This window comes from Siniperca chuatsi, linkage group LG23 (assembly GCF_020085105.1).
Source record: "Siniperca chuatsi isolate FFG_IHB_CAS linkage group LG23, ASM2008510v1, whole genome shotgun sequence".
Taxonomy (NCBI): domain Eukaryota; kingdom Metazoa; phylum Chordata; class Actinopteri; order Centrarchiformes; family Sinipercidae; genus Siniperca; species Siniperca chuatsi.
In genome coordinates this window covers 5,653,399-5,672,514 of record NC_058064.1, presented here as the reverse complement: position 1 = coordinate 5,672,514, position 19,116 = coordinate 5,653,399, and the positions used below count along the sequence as shown (strand labels likewise).

The 19,116-nt window shown below is 38.8% G+C and overlaps 1 protein-coding gene across 1 annotated transcript; it reads right to left on the bottom strand.

Annotated features, from left to right (window-relative positions):
• Positions 1–242: 242 nt before the first annotated feature.
• cry1a (cryptochrome circadian regulator 1a) lies at positions 243–18,952 on the bottom strand. The gene is made up of 14 exons (XM_044186722.1): positions 17,949–18,952; positions 10,154–10,262; positions 9,904–10,046; positions 9,574–9,758; positions 9,353–9,441; positions 6,266–6,406; positions 4,751–5,062; positions 3,976–4,127; positions 3,192–3,394; positions 2,640–2,735; positions 2,429–2,527; positions 2,165–2,242; positions 1,841–1,945; positions 243–1,078 (listed from the first exon to the last, which is right to left on the bottom strand). The coding sequence occupies exons 1-13, from the start codon at positions 18,104–18,106 to the stop codon at positions 1,845–1,847; spliced, it is 1,866 nt and encodes a 621-aa protein (XP_044042657.1). The 5' UTR covers positions 18,107–18,952; the 3' UTR covers positions 243–1,078; positions 1,841–1,844.
• Positions 18,953–19,116: the final 164 nt, after the last annotated feature.

Genomic DNA, 19,116 nt, shown 5'->3' with positions numbered 1-19,116 from the left:
TCAAAGTGTCAAAAAGCTGCTTTTCTACTCACTGACTGTCTTGATGTGTACAGTCTACCAACAGTGCAGTGGGATTACTGATTCATACCATATCATAATTACAAGTTACATTTAAATGTTTTTGAGTAAAACCAGAGCACTAATCAGGCTTATTTCATTTGAAGTTTTCTCCAAAGCTGAAATATATTACAGTTTGACTGTTTTCAACACACTAGCTTCAAAGAATAGACTGAAACCATTTGTATATTTAATGCAGTTTTAATTAAACAAGCACATTGAGAGAAGAAACAAGAAGCAAGTGAAGCAGTTCTCTCCAGTGGTACATTTATTGGGGGATTATACAGGGGGGCACCATGATATGAAGACTCTGTATTCCTGCCGCCTTTTCTCTAACCATTGACAAGGGCAATAACTTCATAGTTAACATCATACTGATTTTGCCTCTACAGTAGTAAGGAAAAAAACGAGTTAACTAGTACTGAGAGAGAAAGGAAATGATCAGTACACTTCTGTTGATAGATACATTGGATGGCTCAAAAGGGAGAAAATTGGGAAGTTGAATAAATGAGAGGACAGGCGGCTGTATTAGAATAGATACAAGATTTCTCATTTTTTGGAATGGACTGTGTATAAATGCTTTCATTTTTATTGAAAATTTTCCAAAGAGAAAGATCCATCCACAATGATTTCTCGTATCAAAAATATATCAATGGGTCTATGGCTACACAAATAGAGAAAACACACATACAATATCCAAATATGTACAAGTTGTATGTGAGCTGAAATTAGCAAATTCATTATATACACAAGGACTTTTGTCCTGGCAATATTAACCCAAACACAAGCACAGTGTTACAGCTGCTCCAGTGATGTCAGTACTGGCCGGGCCGCGCAGTCCACATGATAATATACAGTCCCATTACTTGAGAAACTTGTGAATGCGTTATATGATGGGTTTGTATGGTCCTCCTGAAGGTGTGTTCATGCAACAGTGTGGTACTGTAACATAAACGTCTTAGTGTCTTTTTTGTGTTGGGTTGTGTACACAGTATGACTGACAGCAAGTCTGCAGACACTCCTGTAAGGAGAAAGAAAGAACACACATAAACTAACAATGAAAAATATGTCTAATAAATGCAGTTTCGGCAATTAACTTGCCACTTCTGATAAATGCAAACTTGACCGAGGAAGATATATGGACTTTGTGTGATAAATTTGGGAAAAGGAAATACTTACTGACTAACACATTAATTCGGTTATTTAAGAGATAATTTCAAGTATGAGGATACATCATAAAGAGGGCACCTAAAGTGATTATGTGCAACTTAATGGATAGGTCTGCTGATATTCTATATTTTTCTTATTGTCAACAAATCCAATGACACCAAAATCCTATTAACAAGTATTGTCTGTGTGGCCCAGTGATGGAAAGTAACAAAGTACATTTACTTACTTAAGAAAAAAATTGAGGTATTTGTACCTTACTTGAGTCTTTCCATCTTCTGCTACTTTATACTTATTATACTATTCCATGACTCCAAATCAAATATTGTACTTTTTACTCCACTACATTTATTTGATAACTTTAGTTACTAGTTACTTTACAGATTAATATTAATAATACGAAATAAAAAAGATAAAACTTCATTGATCACTGAGGGATGTACACAAGTGATGTAGAAATGAATGCATCAATAATTATAATCCAATGATATAATATACATTATATTTTAGATTTACATTTTAATTATATTTAAGGTCTTGTATTGTTTTTTGTTATTTCCATTTGTCTGAAATTTAAGTAGGAATAAGTTTAGTTTAAATTAAGTTTCCATCTAACCTTTCTAGTGGGTACTCTGTCTCTGGACTTTAGAACCTTTGCCGTTCTCAGAGTCCTCGTTGTGCCGTTTGCCACTGGTCTGAGGAGTGCAGTGGTGTTCAGGTCCTATAAAATAACATAAAACAACAGCACAGTTTACAAAGCTGCCCTGAAAATACAGTTTTACCATCTCTGTCACTGAGTACAAAAAAGAGACATAGCTTGAATGTTTTCATCCAAAGATACATCTTCAACCAAATAAGATATATAAATTAAATAAATCATCATGTAGTAAAAAGTAGAGTCTTGGCACCCTTTTTGGTATAAAAGCAAATCAGTTCTCACCTTTCTGGATGGCAGGACCAGGAATCTGCTGTGTGCCTTGGGCGTAACACATCACACTGGCACTGGTGCCTGCGTAACCTGGAATTCAAGGAAGATTCAAGGATTAGCAGAGAAGTTATTGGGGACTCACGAGTATTACATGACAACATAAGGTTGACAAATACAAGAAAACAAATGTGGTATAAAGTATAAAGTGAGCATAAGGCAGTGCATAATGTATTCAGAGACGGATTAATTAAATGTGTAATAGCTGAGGGTCCCCACCCTGATGGTGTGTGCTGATGCTGGCTTGTGGATCACCTGGCAGGTACATCATCACACCGCTTTGCCAGTCTCCTTGAGAGTGAACCGGCATCTGATAGCCTGTAAAAACAAAACAAGAAATAGATCGTCGTTATAGACAAAACTTCACTGCCCGAGACTAGAGAAGAAGTTATGAAGAACCCAGAACTACTGTAGGTATTATGCCACTTACCAGATGGAGCTGCAGCATTGTGTGTAGCCTCAACAGGGAATCCCATCTCACTGTTACCGTTACCATTAGAGTTGGACGGAACTGTAGCCAAAAGCCCTTAGGACACAGACAACAGACAGTCAACAAAGTATAGTAACTTTAGATAAACAAGGTAACATCAATGCAAATCACTGCCAGTTAAAAATGTTGAATCGGTTAGTTAACCGATAGTTAGACTAAAATTTTGGCATTTTGCCTTTATTGGAAAGCTGATAATACAGAGGCAGATAAGATACCGGGGACAAAGGTCCATAGCTGGAATTGAACTGTGGACGTTGCGGTTATGTGGTATGCACCTTAACCATTCTTATTGGTCATTTTCAAGTCTAAATTATAAACAAGTTCTTTATATTCTGGAGGCCAAAACCTGCAACGTTTGTTTAACTCAGTAACAGTCTTTTAGAAAAAACAGGAAGCAATCATTTCAGGAGATCCTTGTTGATCTGTCAACCCTGCTTCATATTAATATTAAAGATGTTTGTAAGAAATCTGTATCTAGTGTTGTGTCCATACCAAGGCCTCTGTAACAGGAGAGCTGCTGGTAGATCTGTTTCATTCGCTCTATGTTGAGACGGCTGGCCTCTGCATGGTGCACCATGGGCTTGGGGTAATGCACTCCAATAATACATTTGGCTGCCTTCTGCACACTCTCTGGAGCATTCCAGGGATCATAAATATACTTGGCTGGAAACCCTCTCAGAATGGGCAGGTAGCGGCTGAGTAAAGAGATGAAGAGGTTTAGTGAGCATGTAGGGTGGTGAAATGTATCGTTACGACGACAAGCAAAAAGATCAAGATCACATCTACTAATACGAATTTATCAGCATGTCAGTGTCAACCACCTGCCTGACCACAGATACATTGAAAACAAAGCCACAAAATGTATTTTTTTGGCACAATAACAAATTTAATTGTTCAATTATATTAGTTAGTTCTTGATTTGATAGACAAGTATATTGTATTATAGAGTTTTAACTGTCACTGAACACTGCCGTAAAAAGGTGCCAATTCCCATTAGTCTGGGAGGGTAGAGACTTTTTGTGTCACGCAATGCTTTAAAAAGATCTTTTGGAGGCTTTTCCAGTCTCACAAAAAATTAAACTTGCATGAAAAACTAAATACTTGTAATGCTTAAGATTTAATGACTTCAATTTAAAATACTAGCATCAATAGCGATCAACATCTCCTTTCAACTGAGGCAAAATTGTAGCATCACAACATATACAATTAAAAGGATCCCACGTACACTGCAGATTGAACAGACACCAAATATAGGACTCAGGTAATGTCAGCATACCGTATGTAATCTCCGTTGGGGTCTGTGCGTCTGCCGAAACCCACAGGGCAGTAGCAGTGGAAGAACTGCTGGAAGAAAGAGCTGCAGGAGAGCCACATCCAGCTGCCTGCGTTCACACTCCAGTCTGCATCCAGCAGCAGCTCCTCAAACACCTGAAGACACAAACATGCCTCATGTTAGCTGAGAAACATGAGTATTCATATGTGCTGTGCAACATTAGGCCTCTCTGAGCTGAGGTGGTTAGGGTCACATAAACTAGTCTTTATATTTGTTTTTGTTCCTCTTTATTGTATTTCTTTCGTAGCTCTTACCACTAGAATAGATATGGTTCATTATTTTTGTTTTTTATTTAAAAAAAAAATCAGAATATGTATCAGTGTGTCTTATTAAATTGATGAAAATCAGATGAAAAAAAAATATTAAAAATGAAATTTTGGGTGAAATATGATATTAAAATACCATTTGCAGTGCAAGCAATGTAGTAAAAAAATAACATAATAAATAAAGGATAAATAATCCTTCCATTTTTCCTTTAATCTTCTATAACCAGAGAACATTTTTATGTCCTAGTGGCGAGAGAACCTCATTTACTATAAACTGCAGTGAAAAGTGTTTTCTGGAGGCAGAAAGCACAACAGTTTTTGAATGCATGAGGACTTAAAATCTGGGTGTAAATTTAAACAACACTTAAAATGAACAGAATAACAAGAAAAAAAAAGACATGTAGACATAAAAATGTCCTGTATTATTAGGAAAAAACTGCAACATGATCTACCTTCATGCCCTCCTCCCAGCCGATCCACAGGTCTCCTCTGGTCAGGAAACAGGCCACGGCATGTCTAGCCAGGTGGTGGATCCAGCCCTCCTGTCTCAGCTGGGTCATGATGGCGTCAATCCAGGGGAAGCCGGTCCGGCCCTCCGCCCACTTAGCCAGTGCCTCTGGGTTGCGGTCCCAGGGGATCTGAACGCAGATGGGGTTGCTCTCCATCTTGTCGAAGCAGGGGTTGTTGGTGGCTGCCGTGTAGAAGAACTCACGCCACAGCAGCTGACCGTAGAGTGAGAGAGGAGGGGAGCTGTTCCTCTTCACCTTATGGGGTTGGAGTAGTGGCAGGACATGTTACTGACTCAAGAAATCATAGTATTACTTATCCATCTGTCATGTCACCAATTTTTTCCACTTCTTTGGATATGATGACATCTTGGCACTTAATCTTAGGATCTTTCAGGTGGTTAACTCATTGGGAGATCCACATCAAAATAATTTTTATTCATGTATTCAAAATCAGCCATAAACTGCGCAAAAGATTGTACTGTGTAGGCAGATAGTGTTTTCTCAGTCAGCAGTAAGTATTTTAAGCTGGAGGGGGCAGTTCCTCTCTAAGCCAATTCACTTACACAACTACTGTACCTTTTGAGGCAAAATCATTAAACTTACATATGAATACTACTTAGTAATAAGATAAAACAGACAGGCAGACATTATCCTCCATAACACTTTATAGATCTTGACAGTAAACATTTGCATTGGAGTATATATACACAATCACACCTCAAGAGGGAGCCAGCGCAACAAAGCAAGACTGCTGTGGATAATTCACCTCATTACAGGAAGAATTGGGAACCATTAGGAGGTGGTATAAACAACAGAAACAGTAATTCACCCTTAAACATGCTGTAGAAGAAGTTTAACTGACTAAAATGTTAGTGTGCAGAAAGAGGCAGGATACATTTATGTTTTATGTATTAATGTATTTACAGTAAATCCAAAATAAATAAATGTTTTGTCATAATGTCAATAAATCTTATTTGAATCTGATAAGCTCACTGACATTTTAATCACTGTATTGGCCCAAATATAACAGCTGTTTTTGGAAAAATACTTTTTGATGATAAGAAACACTTTCAGAATGTTTCTATTAGTCCAATGAGAAGGATTCTCCTCTTCCTGGATGCCTTTTCTCTCCCAAAAGCATTACAGTTTAAATCTCATATGTGTAGTTTGTCCAGGTACGTTTTCAGTTACAGCTGATTCTTCATCCTGTTTATCGGTTACATACTCACACACTCTCTTGTCAAGACTCATGGAACAGTACTCCCTCTATTCAAAAAGAATATCTGCTCTTGTGAATGTGTATTTTGTCTAGTCTTAAAAAATAATACAACCCCCAATTTTTCAAGCTTAATTGTCAGAAAAAAAGCATCATCTTATATTTGGGCCAATACGGCAATCCAAAACCGATTGTTGGATTGTACCAGAACCGTTCTATGTTCAGAGATGTTAACGACTTACCTTCCTGTAGAGATCGGTGAGTTTGAAGTAGAAGAGGCGACACGAGAGGCAGCCGAAGCGCAGGTACGGGCTGAGGCCTGTCGGGCTGGCGAGCAGTGAGTTGGCATTCATTCTGGGACGCTCAAAGTTGGCCACCCACGCCTGATGGCAACACAGTCACATAATCAGATATGAAATGATGGCACAGTGTTATGTCATAACATTTGACAAGGTTTCTATCAAGGTTGTCACATTGGGAAAGCAGCAATCAAAGATGGACATTTATCTAAAACACAGCCTTACATGATTACATTCAATTGCTTTTCAGGGTTTTCAGTGATAAATATTCAGAAGCTCAAAAGACTGGGGAGAGATATCCAACTACAAATCAACTCAGGGGACAAGAACCACCGAGCAGGGAATATGCACCAAAGTAGGGCTGGGCGATATGGCTTATAAATAATATCTCGATATTTTTAGGCTATGCCGCGATATACATCTCGATATACACATTTTCTATAAAATAATTTACCAATAAATTCTCAGATAGTGCAAACATATGATAGTAAGTAAGTAAACTTTATTTGTATAGTGCATTTCACAGACATAAGTCACAAAATGCTTTACAAAAACATTAGCATACAAGAAAGAAATAGATGACCACCCTAGCCACATGAAGAAAAGTGCTTAAAACATAGTACATAATAAAAATACACAATAAATACACATTATGTAATAAAATACATAATAGATATACAGTACGTAGTTAAAATACACAATAAATACATAGTAAAAAAAATACACAATAAATAACCAAGATGCAGATCTGGAGTAACAACCAGTACCTCATTGAGCTGTAAAAAATGTTCTGCCGCCCAGTCCCTACAAGCGTTAAGAGAGTCTAGGAGCCTAGATAATCTAAGAGCCTCACTGGGTTTGAATGAGAAGTGGAGTTGGATATCCACAAATAAATGATAAGCAATATTAAATCTGTTTATGATCTGTCCTAAGGGCAGCAAATATAGAGAGAATAGAACCGAGCCCTGAGGGACACCACAAGACAGTGGAGAGGAATCAGACACAAAGTCTACAACAGAGACGGTGAAACTTCTGTCAGTGAGATAAGAAGAAAACCAGTCTAATGCTAGGCCTGATATGCCCACATAGCCTTTTTAAATCAGGACATGATGGTCTATTGTGTCAAACGCAGAGCTGAGGAGTACTAATAGAGAGCTAAGGAGTACTAACACAGAGCACTCACCCACATCAGAGGACATTAGAATGTTGTTAGAGACCCTCAGCGGTTTCAGTAGAGTGCTGTTTCCAAAACCCTGACTGAAATTTATCATAAACCTTGTGCATCTCAAACGCAGCAGTGAGTTGAGCGGCCACAACCTTCTCTAAAATTTTTGACAAATGTGGGAGTTTTGATATGGGCCTATAGTTCATGGGCAAAGTGGGATCTAGGTTGGTTTTCTTTAATATGGCCTGGATAGTTGCATGCTTAAAATAGGAAGGGACACAACCTTTAGACAAGGAACAATAGCTAAAACAGTGGGGCCAATAACTGGTAAAACATTTAAAAACAGAGAAGACGGTATTACATGCAGAGGGCTAGAGGATAGCTTCATTTTCGTAATCAAATCCATCAAATCTTGTAAGCTGATAGGTTGGAAACAGTCCAGAGCAGTAGGAGATAGAGAGGGGCTAGAGCTGGGCGGGGAAGTCCCAGGATGAATACTGGAACTAATAGCCTGTATCTTATCAACAAAAAGGGTAAGGAACAAGTTACAATCATTGATAGAAAAACATGATAATGTAGAGGGCAGCGGTGAAACAATGTTATTAATTGTGTAGAATACAATCCTAGGATTCCCTTTTGAAGAAGAAATTAAATTAAGCAAAGTAAGTAGTCCATCATAATTCATTCATCTCCATGAATTAATATCGGAGATCTTTCAGATATAGGCGATGCACTTCCAGCCCAGAGGCTTTCCATAGACGTTCAGTCCTGCGACACTTCCTTCTCAGGCAGAGGACAGCGTCTGTCATCCACGGAGAAGTGTTGAAGATAGCCCTAATCCTAACCTTAAAATGTGCCACTTTGTCATTAAAAGACTGTGTTAATGACTCTGCATCGTTAAAATTTGTATAAATATCACAGTTAAAATGTGCTGAGAACTGATCAGCTTTACTCTCAGTAATGATGCAGGAACACAATGTTCTTTAAGACACAAAGGGTCAGCATTGACAGAGAGATCATAGAAAATACATTTATGATCACTGATCAGTAGGTTCTCACAACAGATATGATCAATATCTAGTCCCGGAGAGAAAACGAGGTCCATGTCTCCGGTACCACTCGCTTGGGTGGTCCATGTGAGTGGTACCGGAGACATGTTGCTTGAAATTAAAAGACTCAGTAATATTAAGAAATTCAGTGGCAACACAATTTGTGGCGTCATTGATGTGCAGGTTAAAAATCACAGACTACCAACACTTTGTCCAGCTTAATAATACAAATCAGAAAATTTGTAAACTCAGATAAAAAATGTCCTGCTGGACCGGGAGATCGATAAATTAAAAAGACAATAAAATGGGTTTAGCCGACCAAAATTAGTCAGCTAAAGTCAATTAAAATAGCCTAAAATTGGAGGCCTCCCTTTCTCTCTAAAGTTAGCTGTTAACTAGCTGTTCACAGTTGGTCACAGGATCAGCTGCTGCGAAGAGTAGAAGACGCTGTAGTAACGTTACATAAACAGGGACTTTTTATTTAATTTCTGTGCTAGCAATCAACACACAGCATTTCACTATTAAACTGCAACCTGAGCTTATCCACACACATTATACACAGTTATACACCCTTCAGCGGCGACCAGCGGACACACTGAAAACTCGAATATGACGATATGGTCATCTTCTATATCGCACATTAATTAATATTCGAATATATTCGATATATCGCCCAGCCCTACTCCAAAGTTGCTGTTATTGAAGACACATAATGTGATAGAAGCACAAGTTAGAAAAAGAAAAGCTGTAGAACAAAAGAAACGGGAACAAAGGTTTCGAAAGCATGTTTTGTCAATCGTTTAATAAATGACTGACCTTCCTCTCCAAATGCCTCTCAAGTCGTGTGAGGGCTTCTGTCTCTCCACCCGGCCACACAGCTGAGGACAGACCTTCAGTATCAAAACCTGGAGGGATAACATTAAAAGAACACATTTAAATTCAGACTATAATGTTTAATTTCAGTCTGCAATATGTGTGATCACTGGCTGGTACTGATGTGGACAAAAGGCTTTCTGATTCTGTCTGGCCTCACTCACCCAGCTCCTCCAAGGAGGGAACCCCAAACTTTTCATCATGGTCTTCGGACAGTGGAGTAGTGCATTTCCCCATGATTTCTGCCGTGATGGACTCCGCAGGTACCTCCACTGCATCCATACGACTGATCAGGGTCTGGAACCGTTTGTAGGTAAGAGGGGACTGACCCCCATTCAACTCTATGATCCTGCAGGAGTGAAATGAGTACAAAAAGAGTTAAAGAGCTAATAAACACATAGATAAAGTGCAATATTCATTCCAAAATATAATAATATGTGATTGTGTAACAGATGGCTTTCAAGCAGATGTGGTAAGGGGTGATATTAACTCACTTGTCCAGGTCATAGAGTGTGTGGGAGATGCGAACTGTCACCTCCACTCCAGCTTCACAGGCCAGTTTCTTAATAGCTGCATCTCGTTCTTTCCCAAAGGGCTCAGAGTCATACTCATAAGACAGGCGGGAAATATTCCATTCCTGGAGAACAGGGAATTTAAAAAAACGTGAGCTACAGAATAGAATAAACAGGGTTTGCACAACATTTTTAACGCACCCTTAATGGTTAAATCAGATGACCATGTTACCTTGAAAAGTCTGGGAAAGACATCAGTGGGTTGGCCTCGTATCACAAACAGTCGAGAGTTGAGCTTACGGAGGCTGGAGTCCAAGTCCTCAAGACTCTGCAGTAAGAACCTGGAGCACGACAGGAAGAAAGAAAGAGTGGTTAAAAACACGTTACAATGTCACAAACTCATGATGAAGCTGGAAAGAAGGGACATCATGTTAGTTGCAATCAAAGTATCAAAGTTGAACAGTAGGGAAAGAAAACTCACACTCCGTTTGGATATCAAGGGGGGAATGATTATTTTAGGTTGTTCTGGGTTTGACAAGACATCAAGCTGAATGCAGTAAACTGAAGCAGCAGTTTCAATTCAATCTGCTCTTTGATATGCTAATTGTATGCAGCAAGGTACAGCAAAATCTGTTCAGACAACCTACTGTAAACATCAATTTTCTAAAATGAAATAATACTGCAATCACAACATGCTGCTGACTCACAGGAAATCTTCCAAAGTTTGAAGATTTAAAGTACCTAATTAAACAAATTCTCTTTTTTCCCCCCAATGGAGCTGACAGAAGGGGAAACAGACAAAAGTTCCTGTTACAGAACAACAGACGACATGTGCATAGATTTGAAATGTGAATATGCAGATTTGATTCCCCAAATTTAATTCCTACTTGACAACGGCTTGTTCTCCGTCTTGCACTGGTGAAACACAGAAGCAAAGTAACCAGAATAAGGATGCAGGTAATGGTGCAGTCTATGTAATATAGAGATTAATATCTTTTTAATTCAAGCAATACAAGCATCGTGTGCATCCATGTTTATGACAACTCACCTTGTGTGAGACATGTTTTAATAAATGTCCTGGGAGGGGAATGAAGAAAATGTGTCTGCCAACAAAGCCGTAGGTTCAACAATCTGAATAGAGCTGGTGTGTGAGTCAGCAGAAACGTCTGACCAAGCTAATGTTAGTAAACCAGGGGAGGCAGGAGGAACAAACAGCCACCTTAATGGTGGTGAGAGAGCCCATTTCTGGTAAATGTGTCACTGTTGGTTAGATAACAATGCCACAGGCAGAACAAAGTGGGATCAAGACATTCTGGACAACTATAAAAAAACAAATAAATAAAAGTAACTGCTGACACATAAGGGTGACAACACTTATTCTAACACTGCATGACCGGCACCCCCCTTCAAGTTCAAGACTCTTTACACTTTTGAGCATGCCAGGTGTAGGTTTAAACAACCTATTTTAACATATTCAAGACTAGGGTTGGGCAGTATGGATAGAATAATGTCATGGCATGCATGCGTAGCATAATTATACTCACATCACATGTAGGTTAAAAGCTACTGGAAATCAGCATTGATGAAAAGAGTTGACGCATGTACACTGACTCCACAAATTTAATTAAATGGACAACATCTCGATCCCAGTCAGACCATCGATGGATCAAAATGTCTGGGACAAAATGTTGACTGGAACTGAAACATTGTCCATTTGAATTTTTTTGCGGTTGAGGGACAGTGTGCTGGTGTTTTTCTTTTCATAAAAAATGTAAAGCTACAATGGGGAATATCTATTGTTGGCTAATTCAGTAATTTAGATATCTGACAAAATCAAGATACCTCTTCACGTTGGAACAAATAAATGCAATGTCAATTTTGTTTATCTAATATTGCCATGATGCTAACTGATGTGCAATGCTCTAGTACAACCGGATATATTAAAAGGGAGAGCTACCTCACTTAAAATGGTATGGTAAAATCTGTACCAACATAAAACAAATCTCATAGTATATTTCATTATATTGCCCAACCATTATCAAGACTATTAATGGCCTTGAATTTAGGTAACATTAATGGCCTTGAATTGAGATAACAGACAGTTAAGGATTTGGTACAACCAAACCAATGACAGGCTCAAACCCAGTGCTGAAACAATTAGTCAATTTACAGAAAAATCAATAGGCAACTATTTTGATGATCAATAACTTATTTCAGGCATTTTTTAAATCAAAAATACCACAAAAAAAGCTATTTTAAGACATCACCTTGGGCTATGGAAAACTGTGATGGACATTTTTCACTATTTTTGCCTACCCAATTAGTCAAATAATTGAGAAAATGATTGGCAGATGATCTGATATTGGAAATAATTGTTAGTTGCAGCCCTGCTCAACTTTGGTATGTGTGGATCCATCTCGTCAGTTCAATCACTTTCCGTTCCTCGATTTGTGTATTATATGTGCCTTTGATTTGGCACAAAAATACCCATGTTCTATTATTCCATGTTCTCTATTGTGTGAATTAATCGGCTGTCCTCTTTGTAATCCTGACAGCATAATTCCTCCTGAAATAGCCCCAATTTAACCTCTACTTTGCATGAATGAACAAGTGTGACCAGGTTACTGTGCTTAGACAATGGAAAAGTATACAGTATTTCTCATACGCACTCTTCTCCTTCTGACAGAACTGAGACGGATACATCATTAATTTAAAAAAGACAGGCCTTGAACTCATCCTTAAGGCTGAATCATGCAGACAGTGAATGACTCAACCAACCCGCATCCACATGGGTTTAATCATCACTGTATGTGACGTCAGTGAACATAAACAAACCAAACATACTGACCCAACAGAAGCAAATATGACCAACAGAAACATTTTCTGACTTTTAGAACAAAGTAATAACTGTGTTTCATCATTACTTTATTATAGAATTTGCAGTGTGCTTCTGTTTTTATCTTTCCAAAAATAAGAACTACAGACTGTAAACATTAGAGCAGACACACATCCACACAGAGCGGCAGTAACATGGTGCTTCCTGTACTGTTGCTATAGGTACCAAAGGTTGTAGGTGGAAGCTTCCTGCATCATTCAGGTCAAATCATATCTTTTACTGATATGAAAGCCAGGTGGGTGCTGTGAGTGTACTGTGAAAACTTCTGAAGGTAAAATACCCAACTCTCACCCTCCTATTTATTACCGCACTTGTACATTCATTTCAATGGACCCTGTGACAGTTTTGAAGAGGCTTGATGGTTGTTGCTCAAAGCTTAAAACCCAGCATCATTTATTATGCGACTGTCAGTCACAGTCAGAACAATGCTTACTTTTACACAGGTTTTGGCAAAGGTGGAGACTGATGAATTATTATTCAAATTCTGATTATATTATTCATTTTGTAGGCCATGGATCTGAGTGTAGGTCCACATTCAAGAGCAAAGCATGTGGACGGAATTATAAATAGCCTGCAACCGGATTATAGACCATGTAGAAAATGAGGGTTGGGGGTGGAAACAGCGCTGTGCACCAACATGGACTGAGGTTTTAAGCAATGGAGCTGCTCTAAATTGAAATTAAAAGGTAACTCGAAAATGTTAACTTCAACTCAGCAAGCAAAATGTGTCATGGCATTGATAAACAGCACATAGCAACCTACTGGTGTCTAACCAGGTCTTTCTGTGATGCTGTATACCAAAGGACAATCTTATAAGAATATAAGATGTGACACAGTATCTGCTACAATCATATAAACACATAACATTAAGATTTTTTATAAGGATTTCTCAAAATTGGTTATTAAAGAATTGGGACCAAGTAAGGGGACATTTTACAGTTAAAAATTGTTGGTTTTTTTTTTTGGAGTGTTGGTGACAAATTATGTTATGCATAACTGTTTCTAAATTACCTTAAAGAGCTAATATTGGCCCGGATGATTTATTATTCAGGCTTCATTTGTTATATCACAATGAAAAACATCTTTCTAATATTAATATATAACTTTACTACATTCTTCTTTTTTTATTACAATTTCCTTTAGATCATTTACATTTTTTTCACAAAATATCATCATGATACAATTACATTGTTGATAAGTGATAGTGATGAATTGTCACCCAGCCCTTTTCCTGATACAGCAGTGTTGTTTCTGTTGCATGTGAGCTGCACAGCAGAGCTACAGAGAAAATGTTTTCAGTGGTGATTTCCTATTTTCAATCCATGGAAAAGTGGATTTTTTGTTACTTCACATTCTCTGAGCAGTGTTTTTTCCACAGGAACACAGAGCACCACTTTCAAAACAGTTACACTGTCTTATCTGACGGCCACTGAATAACCCCTCTAACATCTCAGCCCAGATTTATCCTGCCAGTCCAGGATTTGAGTTTGGGGTCACTCGCTATGCTGCTTGCTGCCTTGCTCTCCTGACCTCAAGGTCAGTATGACACTGCAAAGACAGACTCAGACCATCTGACTCCAGAAGAAAAGCAATGAGCTTAATCTATGTTCATCTGGGGTGTTAAGATAAAAGCAAAGCTGTGCTGCAATACACAAAACAATTCATCTGGGTCTGTTTTTCATTATTTTTGATGGACACTTCCCTCCTACTTGTTATAAAACACTCTTTCATGGAGCAGCTCCACCCTAATTATATCATCATGAACCTGAAGTAAAGGACTTTCATGATCACGGGCCACCCAGCATAACTCTGCCGACTATCTTAAACAGTTTCAAGCATAAAGCCTTAACATAGATATTAGATGGAAGCAGCTTTGTTGGGATTAGTGCTCACGGTTGCGCTTTCTCACCAGAGAAAGTTGGGATCTCTTGCAGTAGCAGGAGAGCAGAAGTAGGTCAAAAAGACGCGAAGGGTGGAAGGTTTACTACTAACACACTGACCTACTTGCACCACACGTGGAGATGTTGGGGGGTAGGGAGAGTTATTGTGATTATGTCATCTGGCATTGACCCATATCATTCACTGAGTATTACCCCCCTAGATCTCAAGGACAGGGCTGCTCACTTGTTCACAAGCAATTCAAATAAAAGCCTGAGCTAGCTGTTAGTGCAGGAACAAGTGCTAATTAATCACTTAGAAGCTGCAGGCTATAGCAAGCCTTTCATAGCCTTCAGCACAATCCTTCCATTGCTTTGACATCTTATTTTGTGACAATTACTTTTTCTTGCTTTGAGCAATGTAGACTGTAAGAATCAAAATGACAGACAAACATTGCAGAGCTAGAGAAATATCACTATGGTTTGAGTACTAATAGCTCTTGTACTACAACATCTGTAATGCCTGTGTTTTCATATTCTCAACAGTGGCACATTATTACTCAGCTGTGATTCAGGCAAAGTTGAATATTCATGTTTGTAGCATTCAATCATACACTCAGTTCCCAGTTTATTGGGTACACTTAGCTAACAGTTAACAGTCCTGAATGAATCCGACCTTCGTGAAGGTTAAAATGCTCAGTTTTTGTTCAAACTGTTAGAGAGGTGGTTTTTCAACTCTATGGTCATTTTGTAGGATGTAGTTTGTGGTGCTGTTGAACTGTATTGCATTATACTGACATTTCTATTATTTAGTCCACCCCATTTATATCAGTGAAGGTAGGCTAAATATCAGAAACCTCTTGGAGTGTAAGCTTATTCTTGCTGCTCTGCTGGAGTAGACTTTTACATTACATTAAACTAATTTTTGTAAGAAACTGTTGTCTCTTGACTCTCAAAAGAGAGATTTTGATCCTCTAAATGTTTTTTCTCTGTGCAATTCTACTGTTTTCAGAGATTAAGGGTTTTATATAATGTACATGTCCGATATGTGCATAAAACTTTTTAATAAAAAGGGAATGAATCAGGGCATACTGAGTGATCTGCGTGTGAGCTCTGCGTCACCCCAGGCTGCTTTTACATAACCGTGGAAGCACAACATGGATGCTCCATAACAGGCACGCCTTTGCTGCTGCTGCCCTACTCCTCCAGTAGCAGCATGGGACCGCAATGCAAACCAGAGCACACAGCAGGAGAGGAAACAAAAACATCCAGCCGAGACGCCTACTGTACTGTGAACCTCAGGAGCTCTTTCATTCAGCAGCTGCTGTGCAGACGGTGAGCTGCCTGCAGGCTACAGCACACATTTGTGGGGTTGTAATGAATAAATCTCTAGGTCACAGACAGAGCTGGGTAAAAAAGATGCCAACTGTTTGTTGTTTTGATAGGGAAAACTTTCCACATAACACTGAAGGCTAACAGACTGTCTGCTGGATGGTTGATACGGTGGAGATTAGAAAGGTTAGAAACCTTAACAGTACTCGCTCTTATCTCTGTCACATGAGCATGTAAAGCTTCATATACTTATTTGTGTCACCAGACTAAAACAGCTTGTCCCTATCTTGCATTCATACAAGCACAAACACACTTGTTGACTGTCTGGTGTTCAGGAAATGTCAGTTATGTAAAATGGTAGTAATAAATGATATGTCATTTGAGAAAAGCTGAGAAATCAGCAAATGATAAGCAGACATAATCCACTCCTGACATGTTAAATGCACAATGTGATTTCATTTTCAACATCCAAACTCCCTTTTCGGGTCTCTGCCCAAACTGTTCAGACTAAAAGAACAGACAACCTTCTGTTACTTGGACAGAACACAAAGCGATTAAAACAAAGCTTGTTATTTCATTAATCTCACCTCTGGCAAATGTGGAAGACTAATTAAGTCTGGAGATGTAGACATTTCCCTATTCTATCTCAGGACTACATTTTCCAACATATTAGTCGCTTAGGATATTGGAAAGGTCCATCTCTGCCAAGTCTCTAATCCCTGTGGAAGTAACTAATGATATGAATGTCATTTACACTGCCACGGCAATGAGCTGGGGATCCTTGGTGTAATATAAAGTTTGGGAACTGTTGCTGTAAGGAACATGTGTAGTGATAAACCATACATAATATCTATTAGTCATCTTATTGACACCGATATCAATAATTGTTCATTATGTATTATGGTATCAAGACAAATATCAAAATTATGCCTGGTTTGACATATCAGTCATAATCCAAATAATATAAAACCAGACAGTTGAATAATATTATCTGATTTAACATAGCACTTGCTGTCCTTTTTTCAATAGATAAAGTTAATTTCCAACTATTTGTTACAACATACAAAACATACAGTGTGGCAGTCAACATCTCAAGGATACAGCTGCTGTAAAACAAAAATGCAAGACCAAACTGTTTGACAATGTTGTGCCATTTTACATGGCATCACAGTTACATGATGTCTATATTTGGCCTGAAGTGAGCTTATATCCTTAAGTTACTGCAGACAATTCAAAACAATGCAGTGTTTTGCAATAGACTGGGACAGGTACCAATGAATAGCACTTAAAGACATCTGCACCAACAAGCATTACAGTTAAACAGATAAAATATCCTGCATTAAAGAGTCAAACAAAATTGGAATTATCATCATAGGGTTAGGGGGATTAGGGCTCAAACCAACAATTTATATATTTTCATTATCAATGAATCTGTTGATTACTTTCTTGATTAATCCATTAATCACTTTGTCCAAACAATGTCAACAAATTACCAAATGGATATTCAGTTTGCTATCATATAAGACAAAGAAATGCAGCAAATCCTCACATTTGAGAAGTTGGAAGCAGCAACTGTTTGGCATTTTTCCTCAAAAAGTGACTCAAATGATTAACTGATTATCAATAGTTGCACATAAGTTATCTTTCAAATTGACTAATCGATTTTGTCGACTAATCATTTCAGCTTTAAATCGGATGTCAGCAAAAACTGCAGCTTTGGATGTGAAATGCTGAATAACCCAATGCATACAACTGAACTGCAAAACACCCATATAACTATGGCACATTACATGCATCAGTCACCAAAACTTTGGCACCTGCTTGGATGGAAACATTTGTGGGTGCCAGGGCTGATCTCCCAGTGCCCCTACTGTATACCTGTGTTTGCACGTGATTAGATGCTCGGCGAATGATTCGCTCACCTCCACCTGTTGATCCCAACGTTGGAAGATCCTGCGAACCAGGGGTCGAGGATGTAGACGCAGCGGACAGTATCCGCTCCCTGCAGAGATTCCTTGAGCGACGGGTTGTCGTGGAGCCGCAAGCCCTTCCTGAACCAGTGGATCGTATTAATGACCATTACTCAACTGGACGAGTCCTTTTTTTCCCTTTTTGAAAGATAAGTCTTTTTGTGCTCACTCCACTCTTATTCCGACTCACTGACAGTGCTTTAAAAAATTATATCCAAGAAAAAAAATAATAATAAAGAAACGAGGACAGTGGGAATCCAAATGTAAGAAGACAAGTGCGTGTATGCGATTTTAGCATACAAATCGTTGTTTTCAGTAATGCAGTCCAACTTTGCAATTAACCCTGCTCTAGCAGAACCTTTTCCATAATGACGAAGAATTTAGAAACCGTTGGTTGCTGAACCATTTGGGCACGAGATAGCGCTCGCACTCGGGCAATGTGACAACCAGCAACTCGGCGGGCTTTAGGACCTACTTCGGTGACGAGCGGCAGCGTGGCTTATTGTATAACTTGTTTTTCTGTATAGTGAAAAATGCGTGTATAAATATACATGTACTAGAACCCGTTGGTAGGCCCGCACTCTAAATACACCATTTAGGTTTAATTGAATAAAAGAGTAATTAAATGGCCTGTAATTTAAGGCAGCTGGTGCCACTAACAACCAGAAGACACGGTGGCAAGACCGGTGGCTGCTCCCCGCCGTGAATAACGTAACGTTACAAAGAAAGCTGGTTATGTAAATACAGTTTTTGACTGCGATATTGTCAAATTCGTCGTCCTAATGTAACCTAGACAAATACTTAGCTGTGTAAATCCTTCTCGGTTCCGTATGACTCGTCTCCCCCACTACCGAGCCGCTGTTTTGAGCAGGTATATCAGAAATTTTTCCTCAACGTCTGCGAATAATAGCTCAAGCTCCTCACCGCACCTACTGTCGTGACTCCGCCCACACGATGTGACGAGAACAGCTTTGAGCTTCCCGATTGGTCCAAAACGCTAAGTGCGTTTCTCAGCGTAGTCACGTTTCTGCAGCGTGCTTTCTCTGACCTAAAAGAGACGAGACAGCACACATGTAGATGCTTGTGGTAATGTTACTGAATTGTGACCTCTTATGGTAGA